Source organism: Rhinatrema bivittatum, chromosome 6 (assembly GCF_901001135.1).
Source record: "Rhinatrema bivittatum chromosome 6, aRhiBiv1.1, whole genome shotgun sequence".
In the NCBI taxonomy this organism is placed as follows: Eukaryota; Metazoa; Chordata; class Amphibia; order Gymnophiona; family Rhinatrematidae; genus Rhinatrema; species Rhinatrema bivittatum.
In genome coordinates, this window is record NC_042620.1 from 135,374,327 (window position 1) to 135,394,072 (window position 19,746).

General features: G+C 44.9%; 1 protein-coding gene across 1 annotated transcript in view; it reads left to right on the forward strand.

Annotated features, from left to right (window-relative positions):
* Nucleotides 1-743: 743 nt before the first annotated feature.
* Nucleotides 744-19,746, forward strand: part of LOC115093750 (beta-1,4 N-acetylgalactosaminyltransferase 2-like) — a 201,484-nt gene continuing 182,481 nt past the window's right edge. Inside the window, exon 1 of the mRNA XM_029605955.1 lies at nucleotides 744-819. Within this exon, the coding sequence (XP_029461815.1) occupies nucleotides 800-819 (20 nt within the window). The 5' untranslated portion in view covers nucleotides 744-799. The remainder of the gene's footprint in view (nucleotides 820-19,746) is intronic.

The following is a 19,746-nucleotide window of genomic DNA, read 5'->3' on the forward strand; positions in this document are numbered from 1 at the left end:
TTTGCCCTGGTGGGGGGTTTTGAGGTTAATCTTGGCATGGGTACAGGTCAGTGCTGAAGGACTGCAGGTGGCACTCTTGGTTAAGTGCAGTGGCTTAATGTTTTGTTCTCTGCCTCCATCTGCTGGTAGGGATGCATAAACTTACTTGTCTGGACTGATCTGGGGTATTACAGGAATGAAAATTATAGATAAGAACCAATTTTATTTTAGATTCTGTAAATGATACCTGAGATATTTTCTTGACAATGTGCAGCAAGATAACTGAGCAGACTAGATGAACCAGTTAGCCTTTCTGTTTCATCTACTATGTAATAATGATCTGTACAGGGAAGGGATAAGGAGCATGGGAGCATGAAAATACAAAGAAGAAAAGGGAAGAAAGAGAGAAAGAATGGAGTATCAGCCTAGGAGTAGAATCTCAGGAATCAGGGAGAAGAGGTGGAGGAAAGGGAGAAGAAAGGATATATATGTGGGAAATAGGAGAAGGGCATCTGGGCCAGGGGAGGAAATATGTGAATTTATATATGCTCATTTATCTAGTAGGGTGGTGAATGAAAATAAGGAGGATACGGAATGATATTCTGAAACTGGTCAAGCTTCTCTAGCTGACAGGCAAATGTATCCTGTATAGACAGGAAAAAAAACAGGTAGACTGTAATTTTCTATATTCTTATGTAAATAGGTGTGGTTAGTAGGCTGGATTTATAAAAGGTTAGGTATGCAGCTCTTTAGCAACTCTTTGGCAGAGTTTATCATTGCATTATCCCTTTCAATTTCATCTTAATGCTATCCTGGGGAGATGAGGATGTGCAGCACCAGGTTAGTTAAATTACAGTGTTTTGGGCTTTTCTAAAATGGGGATTAATGCACTTTTTTGGTTTGGCATCTGTATTTCTAGGATCAGGGTGATTTCTGTGACTTCTCTGGGAGGATATTATTTGGCAGATGGAAGCACTTGTATTCTGTCCTAGTGGCTTCTCTCTTTTCCCCCTGTCCCTCTATCTCCCATCCCAATGTTTTTATTTTAGGAATTCAAAATAAATTGAGAAACCAAAAGAAAAGGAAGAACAGTAGCATATTCTGGAGAGAAAAGTAATTCAGGAGGCTAAGGGGAAATGAATTATATCTTGGAAACAGCCTCTGGGAAGGAAATAAAGTTTTAAATACCAGAGATTGGGCTGGGGAGACAGCAGGGAGAAGGGAAGAGGAAGGATTAAGGATCCAATGAAACAGGCAGCAGGGATTAAGAGTCAGAACTAGCTGGTGGAAGAAGTGGTAAGGAAGAGTTCAGAGGAGCCCTGGCAGCCCTTTCTCACCCTTCTACTGCTTTCTTACATAGCTGCAGGGCGAGCTTCCCTTCCTTTGCCCTGGGTTCTCTAATACCGCCAGGCTCTTTGGATCGCGCAATACTGGGCGGCGGGGGGGGGGGGGCAAAGCGGGGGGCAGACCTGCGAAAGCTGGCAGCGATCACACCTCTGCGGTGCGATCCCTGCCGGCTTTCACACCCAATAGCGCCATCATAAAAGGTGGCACTATTGGGCGCGAAATTGGCAGCGAAAAGGGTTCTTACCTTTTCGCTCTCCGTGAAGTCTTCACGACGTCTGCCCCGGTGCCGTCCCAACTCCTCCTGTTCCGGTCTTGATGCCGCCCCAACTCCGTCCCCATTTAGTGATCACTCGCAAAAAGGGACTTTTCGCGTGCGATCGCTTTGGAAAATGAGCCCCTTTGTGTGGGGCCGGCTGGGATTTTTTGCAGTAACCTCCCCATTTCTCAGGGTACCTATACTGCAGGAAAGCCAGCTCTATGTGGTAGCCTAGCCATGTCACACAGTTCAGTTGGGTGCAGCTGAGAATCAAAATTTTGCCTCGCTTAAACTTCCTGTCAATGTCCACGGACCGCTGCCAAAAGTCCAGAGCAAGTTCACAGAGCCAGAGCCTCAGCTTCCAGTGTCTCCTATTTCTCCTTTTTCTTCCAATCCTCCCTTCGCTCAGTGGCCTGGCTCATGATCAGAGACAAGGCTATTAGGCGCATTCAAATTCTGCATCTACAGACCTATGGCAATGATTTTTTTTTCAAATTTTCTTACCTTTCTTGTTCAGCAGAATTAGTTAATCAGTATCCAGGCTGTCACTTATGAATAAATCAGTCAGGGGCAGGTAGTGTATGAAAGGTGAAACAGTACTGAGATTGTATTGTGAAGTAAAGCGGGGTAGCAAACAGACAAAACCTTGTAAAAAAGGGAGGGCAAGGTTTATAGAATTTGATAGTCCAGGATACCATTTAAAACCCTTCTGCAAACTTCAAGATTTTCAATTGTTTACAGTTTAATATTCAATAGGACAAGTGCACATTAACTGCACCACATAAGCATAAATAGAGCAAAAAAGTAGTGAAGAAGTCACAAATGAAAATCCTTTTAATTCCAAGTGCCAAAATATAATCACGTATACAAGGCAGTGATTGATCTGAAAATCAAGAAGTAATTTATTTATTCCTTGAAAATACTGATGTTCAGAGATATCCTGAAAGTTGCTGAGTCTCCCCGACAAATACGTGTTTCACAGATATACTGCATCAGGAGGGACAGATTACTGCTTGTGTCAACAAAGAATGCTTGCATAAAGATCTGCGTGCAGTCTCAATGTAACCAGTAAGCTAATTCGATACAAACTGAGCAGGAGTATAAAAAGTATGCAAAATGAAAAAAACATTCTAAAAAGTAACATCCTGAAAAATATACACTACTGCAGAAAAGTGCTTTAAATAGTGCTTTAAAACAGGAGTCAGGAGCATGACCTTGCATGCAAGATTGGCATTGGGCATCGCAGCTTGGGCACAATCATGCATGCAAGGCCATTTTGGTAAGGCAAGAAAAGTCAAACCAAAGGGTAAGAATTCTAGTGCGGGAACATATAGACAAAAAGTATGTACTTAGGTGCTGTTCATCCCTAATTGTTGTAAGTGCTTGTTCCTAAATGGCCTTGCATGTGAGATTGTGCCCAAGCCCAACTTGGGATGCCCAGTGCCAGTCTTGCATGCAAGGCCATTTTGGTCGTATCCCTTGTAACTTCAAGCACTTACCTTCTTCCTCCTGTGTTTTGTTAACTTCTTCACCCGAGGTGGAATCAAGGTTAACTCATGTTTCTGGTAGCTATGAGATTCTAATGCTATATCCATATGGTAGTATCTAGCTGTCTCTACCAGACAGGGTACAGCAATAAAATAACTGATCACCATAAAGTAAATTAATGGGTATGGAAATTAAGGGTAAGGGAAGAGTAGATTAAGATATGGTTAGAAAGGGAAGGGTTAAAGTTAGAAAAAAGAGAACTAATATAAAAAAAAATAAATATAAAAGGTTGGTTGTTTATGTATCTAAATAAATAAATAAATATCTATATGGATACAAATATATTTAGTATTATGGGAAGGTAGCCTAAGTTGGGGGGCTATCTCCTTTTTAGATAGCAAATATTTATTAAAATATATATTTAAAATATATAATAAGGTGATTTAAAAATATGTTCACTTAATGTAGATGGTCTTCATTCTCCAATAAAAAGAAAAAGAATGCCTAAATTATTATATTCTGTACAAATGTTGCCTATATGGATTAAACAAACAGATATTTTGAAATTGCAATCAATAATTACTAAATTTATTTGGAATGGTACAATGGCAAGATTAAATTATAATATTTTAATATTTGAAAAAGAAAAAGGGGTTTTAAATATTCCTGACTGGTGTATATCTCTTTTGAGATATATTCAAGAATGGATTTCACTAGGAATTCAATGGGACCCAGAAGGTTTATTAAATATTAGTTTCTTTACATATAACCCAATAAATTATTTCCATTTGCCTGTAGGATTTGTTAATAAAATAAAAACACAGGCTTTTTGGCATACAGCTTTTAGAAAGGCATGGTGGTGGTGGAGAAAATTTCATAAAAAGGATCCTTGTATTTCTCCATTTTTAATGTTCTTAAATAATCTAGAATTACCATTAAATAGAAATTTGTTAATTTATCAAGATTGGAAATGTAGGGGATTATATAGTGTAGAGCAATTTTTCAATGTCATCACAAAAAACTTATTTTCTTTTCAAGAGATTCAAAATAATTGGTTTATACCAAGAAAACATTTTTTTGCATATTTGTATGTAAAATATTATTGCTTGAGTAAAAGTAAAACTAATGTTAATAAATTAATATTTTCTGTAGAATATTAAATATTTTTGATACTACACCTAAGTTTAATAAAATTTCAATATGGGTTATTTTAAAACAAGAATTACAATTATCTCATTTAAATAAATTAACAACTTTGTGGGGAAAGGATTTAGGAATATTAGTAACTGAAAAATATATTATTTTTGCATTTTCTTTGATCTATAAGTATTTAATGATAGCTAATCTGAGAGAAATTCAATTTAAAATTATTCATAGAAGCTATGGGGCAGATTTTTAAAAAGTATGCGCGCGCGTACTTTTGTTCACGCAACCGGTGCAAACAAAAGTATGCCAGATTTTAAAAGATACATGCGTACCGCACTTTTAAAATCCGGGGTCGGCGCGCACAAGGCTGTGCAAAATCGGCAGCCTGCGTGCGCCGAGCTGCGTAGCCTGCCTCCTTTCTTTCCGGCACCCCCCACATTCCCTTTCCTTCCCCTAACTAACCCGCCCCCCGGCCCTAACTAATTCCCCCCCTACCTTTATTTCAAAAGTTACACCTGCCCGAGGAAGGCGTAACTTGCGCGCACCGGCGCACCATGTTCCAGTCCAGGGGCTGGTCCGGAGGCCACGTCCAAGCCCCCGGAACGCTCCTGGGCCAGAACCACGCCCATGGCCCCGCCCCTGGAATTCTCCCGATGACGGGCCAGCCACGACACGCCCCCAGACACGGCCCCTAGGAAAGCCCCAGGACTTACACGCATCCCAGGGCTTACGCATGCCCCAGAGCCTATGCAACATAGGCTCGGCGCACACAGGGGGTGGAAGGGGCAGATTTTCAAAGGGGTACACGCATAAGATACACACGTAACCCCCGAAAAGCTGCCCCTATATTACTAGAGCAATGGGTGTACATATGAAATTGTGGAATAATAATTTACGTTTAAAATGTAAAATACAAAATGGTGCTTTTTGTCATATGTTTATAGGATGTCCTAAATTGCAAATTTACTGGAATAAAGTACAATGTTTATTAGAAAGGTTTTAAATACCAACATAGAATGGTCAGGTAAATTATTATATTTACACTTAGATGAAAAAATGAGTACAATGTCCGGTGGAGAAAAAACATTTTTGTGTTTATCACTTTTATTAGCTAAAAAAAATATATTATTGTAATGGAAGGAAGAAGAAGCCCCATTATATGAAACATGGAGCAGATTAATGCATCAAACAGCATTTTATGAGATTCAAAGAAGTAAATATATTCAAAATCCTTGACAAAAAATAAAACTAAAAAAATATTTCCAATTGTGGAAGGATGTTACACTATATATTACTTTAATATATTTAAAGGAGAATGATTAGAATAGTAAAAATGTATTCATGTTATTTCTTTATAACCAACTCTTTATTATAAATATAAGGGAAAGTAGCTGGGGGGATTAGTAGTTGGGGAATTAAGTAAAAATGATATGGTATTATTTATATTATATTTTAAATCATATTATTTTAATTGTAATTTTTAAACTGTAATTTATTAATTGTTATTTTTATATACTTTGTATGTTATGAAAACCTCAATAAAAAAACATCAAACCAAAAAAAAAAAAAAAAAGAAAAGAAATGTGAGTTTACTCCATGTCAACTAAAGAAGGAATTTCCAGTGTAAGCACTCCTAAGCAGGCACTTTTAGCTGAATAGTATGCACTTTGATGTTGTACATACTGACTTTGGCATACTAGTCTGTTTCCCTGTAGGTGCCAGCTCCAGACAACTTACACTATGGGGTATATTTTCAAAGGGTTATGTGCGTAAGATACGCGCATAACCCCCGAAAACCTACCCTTGCGCGCAACGAGCCTATTTTGCATAGGCTCAGCGGTGCACGCAAGCCCTGGGATGCATGTATGTCCTGGGGTTTTGGAAAAGGGGAGGTCCGGGGCATGGCCGGGGCGTGGTGGCAGTCTAGGGGCGGGGCCGAGTGCTCCAGCTCAACGGCCTGTGCTGGGACATGGTGCATAGCAGCCGGCAGGCATAACTTGACGAAATAAGGTGGGGGGGATTTAGGTAGGGCTGGGGGGTGGGTTAGATAGGGGAAGGAAGGAAAAGTTGGGGAGGGGACCAAAAAAAAAGTTTCCTCCAGGGCCAATCTGATTTCGGAGCAGCCTTGGAGGGAACAGAGAAAGCTATTGGGCATCCCCTAGGGCTTGGCATGCGAAAGTGCACTAGTGTGTACCCCCCGACCCTGGATTTTATAACATGCGCGCAGCAGTAACTTTTAAAATCAGCCCCATTGTTTAGATTCAAGCCTCAGAGAACTTAGGCCTGGATTTATCAAAAGGGGTGTGTTTTATGGTAATAGACAGTTTATGAGAATGAGAGAGAGAGAAAGAGAGAGAAACCATAATGCCTTCACACTAGATAGATATTTGTATCTCTATGGGAGGCCCACTTAGATACTCGAGGTGAGGTTTAGATATTAGTGTAGGGGTTAGAGGCCACTTTGACATTCAAAGTGAGACGTATGAAAAGAACAGTGCTCTCTTGTGAAGATTTGATGACCTTCGGAGTGAGGAAACTCACCGAAAGATGAGATTTGTACAATGTTCTCTCAACCTAGCTTGCACAAATCTCAACTTTGGTTGAGTTTCCTCACTCAGAGTTTCCTCACTCAGAAGTTCATCAAATCTTCATAAGAGAGCACTGTTCTGTTTGTACGTCTCACTTTGAATGTCAAAGTGTCCCCTAATCCCTACACTAATACCTAAACCTCACCTCAAGTTAGTAGGTGAGCCTCCCATTGGTGGCAGGAGGAGGGCTCTGATAGCTAAGTTGGCTTTTCAGGAACTTAAAACCACTAAAAAAAACATTGCAACACACAATAAAGCGCTATCACACAGCTTTATGCAAATGAAAAAGGCATAGTTAAAATTCACATTAAAGCCATACAATATGGCTTTGCAAAACTGTGAGATTGGCCAAAATATCCTCCCCTTTTTCTCATTTGCATCACACCAAATGTTATGGCATTTTCACATGTGTTAAAGGTGTTTTTTGCATGCGAAAACACCATATAGCACTATGATAAATGACCCCCTTAAATTGGAAATTTAAGTCTTTCCTGGATCTAAGTTGAAGTACCACACTGGACAAAACAGTAGACAACACTGGCCACCAAAAATGTAAATTTACTCTACCTTAGGCCCAGGAGTTTAATTTCCAATGTAAGCTCTCTGAGACAGGCACCAGCCACAGGTTTTGTTTTCCAGAACAGCTGGACAGTACACGCAAAGAGCTAAAGTATATACTGTTCAGCTTTTGGTGTCCTTCATTTAGCTGTAGGTGCCTTCCCTAGAGAGCATATTCTTTTATTTTACTTAACATTCCTTGCCAAAATGGCCTTGGATGCAAGAATTTGTTCTTTGGAGTGGGCACTTACAGCTAGCTAAGCAAAATGTAAGCTCTTTGGAGTGGGCATCTATAGTTAAACCATATGCCACTGTCAGGATGTACTCTGCCATTGTACTGTTCAGCTGCAAGTGCCTTCTCCAAGAGCTTAAATTAAACTCCTAGGTGGCAAAGTTTTTCTATTGCTGTACCCAGACTGGTAAAAGCAGCTAGACACTGCCAGAGTAGGCACAAGGCCACCAGAAACATGAGTTAAGTTTTACTCCAGCCCTGACCTGGATGTTAAATTTCCCACCTTTCAAAATACCCATTAAAATATCTCCCTGCTAACACTGCTGCCTGCATTGCCCTGAAATTGCTAATAGCTGTGTTTAAATGTGATTTGCATGCACCTGCGCTAAGTATACCGAGGCTTTCTATGCATGGGTTTTTCACCACTAAAACCCATATTTCATTCATGAGTAAGATTAATGCCGAAAAATCCATGCTAAAACCGGAGTAAAAACCTGTGGTAAGCTCAGCACAGCTTATTATATCAGCCCATATGTGAATAAGGCTGTGAACTTTATTGTAGCTTCGAAACTTGAAATTAAGAAATTATTTGTATTTATAAACTGCTGATTAAAATGTTTACTCTGTCTAGCAAACATTTTGTGTGATAGAAGTGTGTTTTAAATGTATTATACTAATGCTTAATAGCTCAGGAATTTTTTTTTTATTTATAGTCTCACATCCCATTTCCTGCTTTTAATATATGGAATTTCAAATATCATAGTTTTCTTTACCTTTATTGAATTAAATAAGTGGTTAGCAAAGGAAGGTTTGGAGAAGCATTGGGGAAAAAAGGAAATGTATTCTATATAAAAATTGATTAGATGCCATGGAAATTATTTAATGTGGGGAATCTAGTCCTTAGAGCAACTTCTGAGCCTCCAGAACGTCCATCTGTATATAACTTTCTGCAGTGAAGAAGATGACTTATTTCAGAGAGGCATTGGCTAGAATTAGAAACAGGTCCAGCGCTACTGGATATGCACACCTGGTGGGGACAGCGTTGGGAACAGGGAGAGGCCTGTGTTGCCAGTGGACCCGATCCCATCAGCGACGGAAGAAGTGGACGTCCATGGTTCTGCCAGTGGGATCAGGTCCACCGGCGGCAGAAGACTGAGGAGGCCCATGGTGCCGTCGATGGACCCGATCCCAATGGCAGCGGGAAAGCACGAGATCCATAATGCCACCGGTGGACCTGATACCACCGGTGTGTGAATGAGAGCTTGCCTGGGATGGATGGGGATCTGTGTGCGCATGTGCACGCGCACACGTGTGTGTGTATGTGTGTGTGTGTGTGTGCACGCAAATGTATGCATGGGAGCCTTCCTGGGATGGGCAGAGAGTGTGAGTGTATGAATGGCAGCCTACCTGGGATTTGGGTGGATGTGAATGGGAGCCTGCCTGAGGTGTGTAAATGTGAATGGGAGCTTGTCTTGGAGGGGGGGGGGGTGTAAGACAGAGAATGGGAACCTGCCTGGGTTGAGTGGAGGGGGGTGTGGGGGGGTGACTGTAATTCAATACTCCCAGGTATGGAGAAAGTGAATTTTTTAAATCCTTTTTTAGGTTTTTTTTTCAGGTATTTGATGTGTCTGCTGTTTTGAAATATTTTATTGGTGTTTGGCACATTTAAAAAACTTGTGTATGAGTTTTAATTATTTGATCTTTTATTCATCAACGTTTTCTGAAATATTGCTGAATATTTCTGAAATATTTCTGAAATATTGAAATATTGCGATTCCTCCCGTGGCTTCCTGAGAGCTTGCTTCCTGGTGCCGGCCTAACTCCCAACGCCTCTGCCCTCTGTGGCCCGGACCGCTGCTGCTGCTTTCTGGCCTTCGGCTGGGAGGCCGCCAAAGCTGGGGCCTTTCCCGCGGCATGGAGCCGCCGACCAGTCTTCCTCCCGCCGCCTGGAGGCCACTGTCGATGCCGTCCTCTTCTGCGGCTGGTGGGCCTCTCCGGAGCTCCTCTTCAGCAGCAGGACGCCGCCACTCCACGTTAGGGCCTGCCTGCAGCCTTTCTCCGGCTCCTCCTGCTCCTCTGATACAAGCAGCAGCATGGCTGCTGTCCTTGGTCCTGCCCCTTCTCCTAATGGGTGAGGATGCATCCCTTCCCCTTCTTAAAGGGACAGTGCAGGTGTGGCCCTCTGTGAACTCCTCCCTGGGCGTTCCTGCAAAGCCCTACTTAAGGGTTCAGTTGCCACTTCAATCTCGCCTTGGCAAGGAGCCAGTCCACCTGGGAGCTTCTCCTCCATGGACTTCGCTGCACCTTGCTCCTGCCTGGCATCCGAGTTCCTGTTGTCCGAGTTCCTGATGTCCACATCCTGATGTCCTTGTATTGATGTCCCAGGTCCTGAGTGCCCGTGCCTCCGGAGGTTCCTTGTTTTTACATAATCCGAGCTTCCAGTTTCAAAGTTCCGTGTTTTAAAGACTGTATCCTGTTCCGACTCCAGAGGATCCAAGGGGTAACTTGCCCTGACCTGTGTCTGCATCAGAGCTTGCCCGCTCCTCTCGTGGTCTGCGACCAGCCATCCGGCTGTGTAGGGCACGTAGAGGACAGTGTGGTCTGCGACCAGCCTACGGGCTATGTAGGGCGCCTGAGGGATCTTGCTTGCCATGTCTCGTTCCTTATGTTCCAAGCTCCAGTTCCACGTCTTGTCTTCAGCGTTCCAAGCTCCACATCTTGTCTTCAGAGTTCCAAGCTCCACATCTTGTCTCCGGACTTACTAGCTCCATTCCCAAACAAGGCTTCGTCTCACCGCAAGGCATCCCGCTATGGGGAGTGCCCCCTAGCACTCCCTTCCATCGCAGCGCAACATTATTAGTATGTTTTTAGTATTATGATTATGTATTTATTTTGTTTCTTGATTTTTTTGTTTGATGTTTGAGGAATGGTGATGCTTCTGTTTTTTCATTGTTGCATTGCATAGAGTGTCTGGCGTCTTGCAGTTTCAGTTCAGTTTTTGTCTGCAAGATTGTATTTCTACATTATGGTTGCTCTATTTGGCATTATCCTAATAGAAATTGTATTAGTGTATTCGGATGTTCTGAGGGACAAACCCAAACCCAAAACACATCACAATAGGCCCAAACCCACACCCAAAATACATCACAATAGACTCAATCCCACACCCACACACATCCAATAGGCCTAATATCATATGAGTTCCAAGTGTCTTTTTTGTAGGGATTTCTGGTTGGCATCACAGCAGTTCATGTAAATATTATGAGGTAGATCTTCAAAACATACGCGCGCACGTACTTTTGTTCGCGCCACGGCGCGAACAAAAGTACACCAGATTTTATAAGATACGCACGTAGCCACGCATATCTTATAAAATCCGGGGTCGGCACACGCAAGGCTGCGCAAAATCGGCAGCCTGCGTGCGCTGAGCCGCGCAGCCTGCCTCCGTTCCCTCTGAGGCCGCTCCAATTTTGGAGCGGCCTCAGAGGGAACTTACCTTCCGCATCCCCCCATCTTCCCCTCCCTTCCCCTATCTACCCCATCCCCCATCCCTACCTAAATCCCCCCCCCCTACCTTTGTTGGGCAAGTTACGCCTGCTTGAAGCAGGCGTAACTTGCGCGCACCGCCCCGGCATCCCCCGGCACAGGCCGCAGTGCCGGGGGACTCGGGACCGCCCTCCCGGCCTGCCCCCAAACCGTCGCCATGCCCCCGGACCCACCCCCTGCCCCCAGACTCGCCCCGGACACGCCCCCTCCCACCCCTTTTACGAAGTCCCAGGACTTACGCGCATCCCGGGGCTTTGCGCGCACCGGTGGCCTATGCAAAATAGGCGTGCCGGCGCGCGAGTGCCCTGCGCGCGTAAATCCAGAAGGCTTTACGCGCACAGGGGTTTTAAAATCTACCCCAATGTAAATTATCAGGCAGATATTAAAAGCTACATAGATTTGTGCATGCAACCAGGTGCGCACAAATCTATGCCTGACTTTATAACATGCACGTGCAGCCGCGTGCATGTTATAAAATCCGGGGTCGGCGCACACACTTGTGTACCTTGCTCGCGACGAGCCCTAGGGGAGCCCCGATGGCTTTCCCAGTTCCCTCCGAGGCCACTCCAAAATCGGAGCAGCTGGCAGCTGTTCCTTCTGAGGCCGCTCCAAAATCGGAGCGGCCTTGGAGGGAACTTTCCTTCCGCTCCCCCCCACCTTCCCCTCCCTTCCCCTAGCTAACCCGCCCCCCAGCCCTACCTAAATCCTCCCTCTACTTTTATTTTGTTTTTTAAACCTGCCTCTGGCAGGCGTAAGTTGCGCGCGCCGGCCAGCTGTCAGCGCGCGTTCCCCTGGCACAGCTACTATGCCGGAGGCCTCGGTCCCGCCCCGGACCATCCCCGGACTAGCGCCCCACCCACGCCCCCGCCCCCTTCCCGCCCCTTTTTCAAAGCCCCAGGACATATGCGTGTCCCAGGGCTTGTGCACATCACCGGGCCTATGCAAAATAAGCTCGGTACGCACAGGGCTTTTAAAATATGGCCCTATATTTTTACCTCAGAATACTGTACTTTGATATTTTTAATATAAAATAGAAATGCATAACTCTTAAATGTGTGTATGGAATGGGGTAGGGGTCATTATACCAGACTTTAAGTTTCGCCTAGGGCACCTAATACCCTTGCACAAGCCATGGTTTGGGGGGGGGGGGGGGGGCGGGGGATGGTGTCAGTTTTTAAAGCTTGTATCACTGAAGGGAGCTGGGTGTTTTTTTGGTGGGCCCAGGACAGAGAATGAATTGGGGGGGGGGGGGGGGAACAGTAATTGTTCACACAGGTCAGCAAAAAAGCTAGCACCAGCCCTGATTAGAAATGTTTTTTTCCTATATATAGCATCCAGAAAATCTATCCCTGTTCCACAAACTATTCAAAGCAGGGACAGATTGGCCTATCGGGCATTCAGGTGTGCCCTGGTGGGTCCAACCACTTTGAGCTCAATTCCATCCAACCAGGGCTGTCTGACACCAGAAGAGGCCTGTTGGAGTAATGGCATCGTGGGATCCCATCCCTGCAGCGGCAAAGAAGAGGGCCATAGAAGCAAGGCAGTGTCAGGATCCGATTCCCTGTGGCGGCAAAGAAGTAGGACTCAAAAGCAAGGCTGTTGCGGGATCCCATACCATAATGGGGTAGCAATGGTGTCGCAGAATCCTATCGCCACAGCGACAGAAGTAGGGGTTTAGTTATGCCTAATGAAAAGGCCCTGTGTGTATGTGTGTGGGAAGGTGAGAATAGGAGCCTGAATATGTATATTGGGGTGAAACTGGGAGCCTATGTGTGTGTGTATGTGAGAAAAGGAGCCTGAGTGGGTGTGTGTGGATGAGAATGGGAGCCAGTGTGTATATATATGAGTGGGGGGGGGGGGGGAGAAGATGAGAATAGTAGTGTGTGTGTAAGTGTGCGTCTGTGTGTATATAAGAATGGGAGTGCTTCTCAACCCAGTCAGATTTTCAAGATATTCACAATGAATATGATTGAGATAGATTTACACAGTGCATGTAAATCTATCTTGATATATTTAAAAATTTTTATGAGTTTCATTATTGGATGTTCTATTCATCAGCTGTTTTGAGGTATTTATGATTTTTATTAGTATGGTTTTCCTATTAGTGATGATTTATCTTTCATTCGGGCTGATACAGTACAGCATGCTCTGGCGGAGTGCACTGTTAACCCGCATTTGGACTCGCATTTTCAACGCGCTAGCTTTACCCCTTATTCAGTAAGGGGTAATAGCATGCCGAAAGCACGCGTCCAACCCCCCCCCGAAATTAATAGCGCCGGCAACATGCAAATGCACGTTGATGGCCCTATTAGTTATGCCCACGCGATCAGAAAGTAAAATGTGCAGCCAAGCCGCACATTTTACTTTCAGAAATTAGCGCCTACCCAAAAGTAGGTGTTAATTTCTCTCGGCACCGGGAAAGTGCACAGAAAAGCACTTTCCCGATGCCGAGTTTTTTCCCGGTAAAAACTGCTTTTCTGTTCACCCTCTGACTTAATATCATGGCGATATTAAGTCGGAGGTCCCGAAAGTTAAAAAAGTTAAAAAAAAAAAATTAATAAATTTGAAATCGGTCCGCGGGTCGTGGGTTGAAAACTGGATGCTCAATTTTACCGGCGTCCGGTTTCCGAACCCGTGGCTGTCAGCTGGCAAAATTGAGCGTCGGCTGTCAAACCCGCTGACAGCCGCCACTCCTGCCAAAAAAGAGGCGCTAGGGACGTGCTAGTGTCCCTAGTGCCTCTTTTTACTGCGGACCCTAATTTAAATAAATTAATTTACTGAATCGCGCGCACAGGAGAGCGGGCGCTCGCCAGCTTTCCGGCAATTTTTACTGTATCGGCCTGATTGTTTGATGTTTTATGAGGAATGATGATATTTTTGTTTTTCCATTGTTCCACTGCATACAGAGTTTGATTTCTTGCAGTTTCCCCAGTTCAGTTTGTTTGCAAATTTCTATTTATACTTTATAGTCTCCTTATTCTGAATTTGGTGAAGGCTTCTCTGGTTAATCCAGAGAAGCCTTCTCTGGTTAATCCAGAGAAGTTAATCTCTGGTTAATCTGGTTAATCCAAATTCTGCTATTGTATACTTTTTATGTAGGGAATTAAAGCAGCCTGCTTTCCTAATAGAAGATGTATTGGCATTTTAGGGCCTGATGTAATATTTACAGTGTTGGTTTACATAAGTAGGTATTGCAATCATGAGTCCATGGGCTGCTCCTGCAGACTGCTGCTCTTACTTCCAGCCCCGGGCCTAAGAATAGCAAGGCCTGCTTTGGTGAATGCGGTGAGATACTGCCAATATGTGGCAGATGCCACCGCTCCAGCACACTCTTCTTGCTTGACTCCTTAGGAACATGCACATCACTCAAAGATTTAAAAGAACCACAGCAGGAAAAGCCCCGTGGCCCCTGGGGTTGATGTCACAAGTCCTGGCCTATAACGGCCCTCGCATGCCTTAGTCCTTGTCTCGGCAACAGGTGAACCTGTTTCCAGTAGTGTTAGTTGCCAGTATCCTTGTTCCTACATCTCCAGTTCCAGCTCTTGTCTTCAGTTTCTGGCCCTGAGTCTTTAGTCTTCAATCATGGCAGTCTTCATCTTCAGCCTCTGTGGTCCTAGTCTTCTTGTCTGTCCTTTCTGTTGCTTCTTCAGATCTTCAGTGTGCTTCTCTTGCTTGTTTTGCCCCTTGTCTGCCTGCCCTGCCTATCCATCCCTTCTTGTTCCTTCGGACAGATACTTGATATTGACCTTGCCCTGTCTCCTAGACCAGTCTGACGCAGTCTGCCTCCAATCATAGCCTACATCTTGCTTTCTCCTGTTCCAACCCAGCTACATTCACAGATCATGCCACAAGCAGAGGCCACCACATAAGACCTGCTGGTCCCGGTACCCAAAGATTCAACCCGAGGGGTATGTGGACCGGTAAAGGCAAAGCTCCAGTTGAGCATCTGCCTCATCTGAGTCTTCCTGCCGATGTTGGGGACCTGTAGAGCTCCACCCTGCAGGGAACGTCAACTCCACCTTGGCCCAAGGGTCCATGTTGTCAACAGGCTCATCTCCGAACGGGGTGGCTGGCTCTAGAACAGTGAGTTTCTTGGAGAATAGGGGTGCCAAGAAGGGATGGGAATGGGAAAAAGCTGGCAGCAAGCAAAATAATGTTACATAATGTTGTGGCAGTACTGGAGCTGGGGCACTCACTGTGTGAGTACATGAACAGCAGCACAATGATAGAATGTGTGTGTGTGTGTCAGAGAATGAATGCAAGGGCATCTTTCTATATCACAGAGAGAGATATTCACACACACTTTGTGTCTGAGTATGTGGATGGGTGGGTGCTTTTATTTTTCTCTCTGCCATGAAAGACATACACACGCATCCACACACTCTTTGTCTGTGACACAGACAAGACACATCCACACAATGACAGCAAGTGTGTGTGTTGGGTACCTTTGTGACAGAGAGAAAGTCACCCTCTCACTTTCTCAGTAACAAAATGGGTATCTGAAAGAGTGTGGGGAGTGTTTTTTGTCTGAGAGACTGAATATTTGACACTGGTTGGCAGTGTGGTTGTCTCATTATTTGGCAACTGATTCAAGAGCTAATTGATTGGCAAGAGACTTTAATACTAGACTAAGAATCCAGGATTTACGTATATATGAGAGATGCAACCACATTTGGGGTGTTTGCAACTGTTTGCATGGATGGAAGGGTGCCTGCAGCGGTGTTTTTTCACCTCCAGTCATGGGTATGCACTATTATTTTGTTATTTAAGAAATATGTGAAATTTATGTTGGAGATTTTTTTCTTGAGTTCTTTCAGGCTCCAAGTCACATGATATACCTCTGAAGGGTCAGTTTGTCATGCTTCTTAAATTGTTGAAACGCACACTGCAGGGATAGCACAAAGAAGTCTAACAGATATCCTGTGGGCTGGTTTTGAAAAAATCCGCTGGGCTGATATTTTACACATACCACCCCTGATCCAAAGGATCAGGTAAAATGGATTACATGGGCTCTAGCAGCCCTGAATTTGTCAACAGGTACCAATTGGGCTTGTGCCTAGGGTGGCAAACATGTAGGGGCAGCAGGCTTGCTAAGATTTGCTGCCTTCCATCTCTGTTGAATCGTATTCAGCAGAGAACAGCTCTCTGCTACCCTATAACAGACCCTTACAGGAGGTGGAGGAGGATGAGAGCACCAAAAGTGCCTAGGAATTAGGGATGTGAATCGTTTTAGGACGATTAAAATTATCGTCCGATAATTTTAATATCGTCTTAAACCGTTATGGAACACAATACAATAGAGATTCTAACGATTTATCGTTATAAATCGTTAGAATCATGAGCCGGCACACTAAAACCCCCTAAAACCCACCCCCGACCCTTTAAATTAAATCCCCCACCCTCCCGAACCCCCCCCAAATGAGTTAAATAACCTGCGGGTCCAGCGGCGGTCCGGAACGGCAGCGGTCCGGAACGGGCTCCTGCTCCTGAATCTTGTTGTCTTCAGCCGGCGCCATTTTCCAAAATGGCGCCGAAAAATGGCGGCGGCCATAGACGAACACGATTGGACGGCAGGAGGTCCTTCCGGACCCCCGCTGGACTTTTGGCAAGTCTCGTGGGGGTCAGGAGGCCCCCCACAAGCTGGCCAAAAGTTCCTGGAGGTCCAGCGGGGGTCAGGGAGCGATTTCCCGCCGCGAATCGTTTTCGTACGGAAAATGGCGCCGGCAGGAGATCGACTGCAGGAGGTCGTTCAGCGAGGCGCCGGAACCCTCGCTGAACGACCTCCTGCAGTCGATCTCCTGCCGGCGCCATTTTCCGTACGAAAACGATTCGCGGCGGGAAATCGCTCCCTGACCCCCGCTGGACCTCCAGGAACTTTTGGCCAGCTTGTGGGGGGCCTCCTGATCCCCACGAGACTTGCCAAAAGTCCAGCGGGGGTCCGGAAGGACCTCCTGCCGTCCAATCGTGTTCGTCTATGGCCGCCGCCATTTTTCGGCGCCATTTTGGAAAATGGCGCCGGCTGAAGACAACAAGATTCAGGAGCAGTAGCCCGTTCCGGACCGCTGCCGTTCCGGACCGCCGCTGGACCCCCAGGTTATTTAACTCATTTGGGGGGGGTTCGGGAGGGTGGGGGATTTAATTTAAAGGGTCGGGGGTGGGTTTTAGGGGGTTTTAATGTGCCAGTTTTGCAATTTTTAGATTTTTAGATTTTTCACGATTTTTCACGATTTTTCACGATATTTTACCCCCCCAAACGGCAACAATACGATTCCCTCCCCCTCCCAGCCGAAATCGATCGTTAAGACGATCGAGGACACGATTCACATCCCTACTAGGAATAACAAATCCTAAATTTGTCCCTGGTTCTGGTAAGATAAAACCTGTGAAATGGACACATAGCCCAAAGGGCACCAATACAGAACACCTTCACGGAATTGGAAACAGAAGGTATTCTAGAAAAGTCACCTGTAGTGGTGACAGAATTGAAAGAATATATCCACTGTAGAATGAAACACAAGGTAGTGTCAAAATTCCTAAAAAAGCAGAAAAATCATTCTGGTAAAAAATGATGTTCTAAGGATGGAGTACACCTGTCAAAGAAGGGGTGCACTATCTACCAAAACAGACTAGAAAATCTACGGAGGAGGGCTTTAATAGGGATGTGCAGGCAAAAAGTTTTCGTTGCGTACGTGATCCGTATTCGTGGGGGGTCAATTCCGTTTCATGCGGAAGTATGGAGAATTCAATTAGTTGTCGATCTGTAAATACATTACAACTAAATTAACTACAACCCCCCACCCTCCTGACCCCCCCAAGACTTACCAAAACTCCCTGGTGGTCCAGCGGTGGGGTCCGGGAACTCACTCAGATCTTCGGTGCCAGTTTCATCATGGCGCCGATAGCCTTTGTCACAGGGGCTACCGGTGCCATTGGTCAGCCCCTGTCACATGGCCATCGGCGCCATCTTGTGCTCCTACCATGTGACAGGGGCTGACCAATGGCACCGGTAGCCCCTGTGACATAGTATGGGCAAAGGCTATCGGCGCCATTTTGAGTCCTGGCGTCGGACGGCAGGTCGCTCCGGGACCCCCGTTGGACCCACAGATTGTTACAGCTTGCATTTGGATCTCTCACGCATTGAGGAAACATGTTGCTTTGCTGTTGTGTGGGAATTCTGTATTTTACTGCAGTCTTCTGTGGCAACAGTGCTTTCATTCAAGATTAGAAACACTCCATCTTTTCTATTCCTTTTAGCTGCAGTCACAGTGTTAATTTGAACAGGTTTTTAATTTTTTTTTACATTTCACTGTCAATGCCACTTATCTAGAGGAAGGTTCGTCTTTTTCATTTCTTTCTTCAGGGAAGGCAGGCTGTGTTGCAGTGATTTATTCAATTTTAAATCTGTTACTGTGTTAACTAACTAGTGTAGTACCAGTGCTATAGCTGTACCACAGTATCCAAATTAGGGGCCAATTCAGTATCAGGTGCTGAACTCAGCCTGCCACTAAACGTATGGTTGGATGCATGTTTTGAATGTGCTAGAAATACTACCAATACAATATCGGGATTAGTGCATCCAAAATGCATGTCCATACCAGAATGTAGCTAATAGCAATCATCACATGCAAATGCGATGTTGATTATGCTATTAACTAGTAGGGGTGTGCTTTCGTTTTGAACTTAAATGTAAAATGCAACTTTTTTTTTTTTTAACTTAAAAAAGTGATGAGGCGAAAACGATCGGATTTCCAACTTATTCAACATAGCTATGTTGAATATGTTGGAAATCGCGATTGTTGATCCTAAATAAAAATTTAAACCCCTCACCCTCCTTAATCCCTCCCCCCAAGTCTTACCAAAACTCCCTGGTGGTACAGCAGGGAGTCAGGACGCCATTTCTGAACTCCTTTGCGAGGAGCACGTGACGTCGGCGTCACGTGATTCCCCGCGCGTTCGCTCCGGGACCCTCATTGCACCCAAAAGGAACTTTTGGGTGCAACGAGGGTCCCGGAGCGAACGCGCGGGGAATCACGTGACGCCGCGTCACTCCGACGTCACGTGATTCCCCACGCGTTCGCTCCGGGATCCTCGTTGCACCCAAAAGGAACTTTTGGCCAGCTTGGGGGGGCCTCCTGACCCCCCCAAGCTGGCCAACGTCACGTGCTCCTCGCAAAGGAGTTCAGAAATGGCGTCCTGACGCCCTGCTGTACCACCAGGGAGTTTTGGTAAGTCTTGGGGGGGGGATTAAGGAGGGTGAGGGGTTTAAATTTTTATTTGCACGTATGGACATAGACTCAACTTATGGAATTCTCCATATGTCCATATTGACTGAAATTGACCCCCCCCCCTTTCGACTTATGGACTTATGAACATAAACTTTTGGTCTGCACATCTCTATTAACTAGTACACCCAATGTGAAAAAAAAAAGTGCGCCTGACATGCACCTTTAAAACCTCAAAAATTAATGCCAGGCCAGAGCTAGTGTTAAGTTTTAAGACACTAAGCCATGCTCAGAAAAGCAAAAATGCCGCTTTTCTGTGGTTCTTCCTACTTAATATCATTGCAAAATTAAGCAGAAAACCTACAGAAAACTGCAATATGAAAA